Raw genomic sequence first — 4,423 nt, 5'->3', positions numbered from 1 at the left:
AATTTGGTTGAAATAATGTTACATTGTCATTCAGTGTAACGCAATATTTATGTAAAAATTCAAACAGCATGCTTATTCTGACCTGTACATATTAAAATATATAAAAGAATAAGGGAGCATATTAAATTTGATTGTTTTAAATGAGTAAAAAATTCTTACTGACCAATGGGCAAAACCTAGGATAGTGGCAAATTTAAAAAATGTAAAATAACAACTAATTAGTATTTGGGGTGAAAGTAATTAGTTTTTTAATGTCATAAATTGATTTTTGTTGTAAATATGCCTGACAAGATTGTTACACTGAATGACATTTTAGTGGGTCTCTTCTGTAAATCAGGGAAAACGTTTTAATTATTATTATTTTTTTGGAAAAACAACAACAATTTAAAGCAGTATTAAACCCTTTTTCGTCTTTGACCCATATATGTATGAAATTTGCCATTTTGACACTGAAACATTCTATTAACATGATTTGTGCAAATCCAAGGAATTTTTGTTTTTGGTGAATAACATTTTACGAATTGAACAGGAAAAAAAAAAAAGTATACATATATATATTTATATATGCCGGCACTGGGGAGCTACAGTTCATTGAGGGAACCATGAATGCCAACATGTACTGTGACATACTGAAGCAGAGCATGATCCCCTCCCTTCGGAGACTGGGCCGCAGGGCAGTATTTCAACATGATATATATATATATATATATTTCAATTCGTATAATGTTACCCACCAAAAACACACAAATCTTGTTAATAGAATGTTTCAATGTCAAAATGGCAAATTTCACAGAAAGGAAAAAAGTTTGCAGGTAGGAGTAAATTTCAGTGCAGCTGTACCTGGTGTGCCAGACTGTGCGATGGCCAAGGCTCTTCTGACAGTGGGAACAATTTCTCTCACGGTCCTCACTGATGCACAGAACTTACAGAGAGGCTTGAAGAGGGACATTTGGTCAATATCTTGTAGTGCACCTCTACCCTGCAAAGAAACCATCAGACATAATATTAATGAATGACCAATGAATAAAGAGTATGATGCAGCTGACACCCAACAATTATTTCACTAAAATTCAAATCATTAAAAGCCAGTTCACAGCAATGTCGAAAACTACAACTATAAAGTTATAATAATCGTTATATTTTTCATTGTCTGTGACTTTTGGTTGCTTCCATTGGTTAGTTACCAAACAGTCATTCAGGTTTGGAATGACAAGAGGGTCAAGTAAATGATTGCAAAATTTTTGGGTAAATAATTTTTTTTTTATTTTAAAAATCAAATCCTTGCTATCATTGTTCAAGGCTAGTTCCCCAAGAATTACTCTGGAGTTGAGATAAAATCCAGTGTTTACACAAGACACAGATAGAATTATGAAGAAAGATAAGGCAGTTACAGAGGTATAAGTCAACCAGAGCAGAGAGCAAACATGCAGGTGACATGCGCATGAAGTGCACGTGACTCATAGTCTGTACAGCACTTCCTGACCTGTAAGAGAGTAGCAGCGGCACCACCAATCAGCAGCAGAGGTGATTCGGCCATTTGAGCGTTCTTCACCGCAGTCACTGTATTCGTCAGTCCCGGCCCCGCCGTCACTGCAGCCACACCAACTGTACCTATATCAGCAAAACGAAAGATTATCAGCTTCTCCTACTTCTTCTAACATGATGCGTCCGCTTTTCTGTTGTTTGATTCAGTCTTACCGGAAAGTCTTGCTACGGCATCGGCAGCAAACACAGCTGTGGCCTCGTGGCGTGTGTCGACAATGCGGATGCCCAGTTTCTCACAGGCCACCAGGATGGGTGAGATGTGTCCTCCCACCAACGTGAAGACAAATTTGACCCCATGAGCTCGCAAAACATCCGCCACACTCTCTCCTCCATGTCGAGGGCTCTGTCTCTCAGTCTGTGAATGATGAATATTAAAGTTGCAATGAAACGGATGTAGCAACAGATATTTTCATTCATATTGTGACGTACACACTACAAAAAAAAAAAAAAAGATATTTCGAAGTTGTAAATAAAATTACGTTTATTGGAGTACATTTGAGTCTTTCTACTTCAAAATTTCATATTTAATGCAATGTTAATTGCTCAATTTTTTTTGAAAATATTTGTGAAATTTACTAAATTGATAACTTTATACACCAATTTTTTTTTTCAGTGCATCTAAGTGTGACAGAAAAAATTAGGGCGGGACTTGGTTCTATGAATCGGTTGTTGATTGGATGTTGAGACGCAGGTGCTGCAATCAAAAGTGAAGGCAGATGAAAGTGAGCTTGCAGGAGCAGTTTTAAGTGACTAAATGATTGGAAAACTTCTGCATACATCACCAGAGAGAAGTCTGTCATTTTTAGTTATGACATTTTGATTATACATTGTGTGGTCAAAAAGATCACAAGAAGATCTACAGCTACAGCTAAGATCTGAAATGCATGCATTTAAAAAAAAAAGGTGAATTTTCATTTCATGCCAACTTTAATAATTAATGCAGCATTTGTCAGATCTTTCTTAATGGATCAGTCGATCATTTTCAAAAACTATGAATAATTTGTTCCCGAAACAGACTGATTTGATTTTTGAATTCAACTCACACAGTCCACTCAGAGAAGTTAGCAGCTCACTGGAGCTGAATGTTATCAGTAAGTAAAAACTTTCATTTCAATCTGTTTTCACACAAAGCTATCATTTGACTTTGGAAATTTTAAAATAAAAATATATGCATGTTAAAAAAAAATTTAATGCCAGTCAAATCTTACTTTGTTTCTTTGTTCTTCCAAAAAAAAGAAACTAGACAGAGTTTGTGCAGAGACGCTCATTACCGGTTTTACTTGTTTACTTAATCCTTACAAACAAACCATAGGCTGTTATATACATTTCTGGCAATGCAATACAAATGCTTAATAGGTGAAAAATTGCTTAGTGTTGGAGCATGGCCAGGTGACAGCAGGCCTGCTATTAGAGCATTACAGCACCTTTTGTTTTGTTGAAAATAAATAAATCAACAATAACCCAAGTCCTGCTGATGTTGTTACGCAAAAGTAGCCATATGCGTGTACACCTGGCACACATCCTTGTGCAAAACTGTGCTTCTTCACCTGATAGTTTACAATTCTTGTATGGTTATTAAACATGCATGTTTTATTATTGTGAAAGTCACTACTAGATAGATAGATAGATAGATAGATAGATATCTGTCAAACTACGTTGTGTAATGTTTACATATTATAATGCAGATTTGTTACAATGTTTCATACCTTATGAAATAGCTGATAAAGTAGGCCCAGTTTATAAGATGCAAGGATCACACCCCCAAGGACAGCACCCAGAGAGCAGCCCAAAACCACAGAAATGTCCATCGCTAAAGTGGGTTGGTGGTTTACGACCTAATGTCCACCTGTCCCGTTAGAAATCTGTCCAGCAAATGCAGGAAAACAAGCGAATCAGCAAGCCGCTAACAATGTCGTGGGTTTCAAAGTCGACTTTTCCCGTGGACAAATGACGAGACGGCGTTCATTATTCAACACGCTGTCATGTCTGATGTTGTTATGGCCTCAGACAACACTGTACCTGCCAACTCTTCCTCCCCAGCTCCAGTTGCTGCTGAGGCCGATGAATGCACTCCTATTGACGGCGTCAGGAACACAAACAGAAAGCACTGAATGAACCGAGAGAGAGAGGGAGCTACGCAATAGGCGGAACAACTGTTCCGCTATTTGCGTAATTGTCTGTCCTTGCACATTCAGCGCTCTCAGTTGATTCTCTTTGAGAATAGCAGGCTGCGCCATACCGTGATTGACAGCGCAGTCATCCAAACGAAGGCTGATACGTTTCTCTGTTACTCTAGTAACGTACTGTATAACCACCAGGAAACACATGGGTAGTGTCAATGATTGGTTGTTTTTATTATTATTATTTAAGAGTGTCTTGTTGTAATTACGCAGGCATAAAATATGTTTTTTACATTTATTTAAATGTATACGGTGTCATTCAATGACCCTGAAATGACCTTTAACCTAACACTGTTCGAACAAAAGAACCTCTGAACTTTGACAGCTGCCTATAGCTCAGCCTTTAAACATGTATTGCACATTACACAACCATCTGTAATAATAAAGAATAAAACAAAGGACCTTTTTTAGGACCTTTTTAATTTCCATAATTCATAAAAACAGACAATAAGACACTGAAACAGTTATTTTACTCCATGCTGTGTAGTGAAATGTCAGCAAAACTTCCACTTAAGAAAACTTTTACTTTGTCAGTAAAAATTATATTTGATATTTATAAGACTTTTCTGGACAACTACTTTGGGTAGCCTGAATAAGGCTGTTAAACAGGTTATACAGTATATTACATCTAGCATGTTATAAAATTTTAGACAATCCTTTTGTATTGATAACACCATTTTGAGCTATTATAGACCAAT

At 36.7% G+C, this 4,423-nt stretch overlaps 1 protein-coding gene across 1 annotated transcript in view; it reads right to left on the bottom strand.

The window, feature by feature from the left end:
• LOC107753009 (acetolactate synthase-like protein) overlaps positions 1-3,748 on the bottom strand; it is a 14,979-nt gene extending 11,231 nt beyond the window's left edge. Inside the window, exons 1-5 of the mRNA XM_016569090.1 lie at positions 3,565-3,748; positions 3,252-3,407; positions 1,699-1,900; positions 1,484-1,611; positions 841-979 (exon numbers count right to left, since the gene is read on the bottom strand). Of these exons, the coding sequence (XP_016424576.1) occupies positions 841-979; positions 1,484-1,611; positions 1,699-1,900; positions 3,252-3,353 (571 nt within the window). The 5' untranslated portion in view covers positions 3,354-3,407; positions 3,565-3,748. The remainder of the gene's footprint in view (positions 1-840; positions 980-1,483; positions 1,612-1,698; positions 1,901-3,251; positions 3,408-3,564) is intronic.
• Between the last annotated feature and the right edge of the window lie 675 nt (positions 3,749-4,423).

This window comes from Sinocyclocheilus rhinocerous, unplaced genomic scaffold (assembly GCF_001515625.1).
Source record: "Sinocyclocheilus rhinocerous isolate Xijiao unplaced genomic scaffold, SAMN03320098_v1.1 scaffold2276, whole genome shotgun sequence".
NCBI lineage: Eukaryota > Metazoa > Chordata > Actinopteri > Cypriniformes > Cyprinidae > Sinocyclocheilus > Sinocyclocheilus rhinocerous.
The sequence above is the reverse complement of the archived record's forward strand: the minus strand, read 5'-3'. Positions and strand labels throughout refer to the sequence as shown.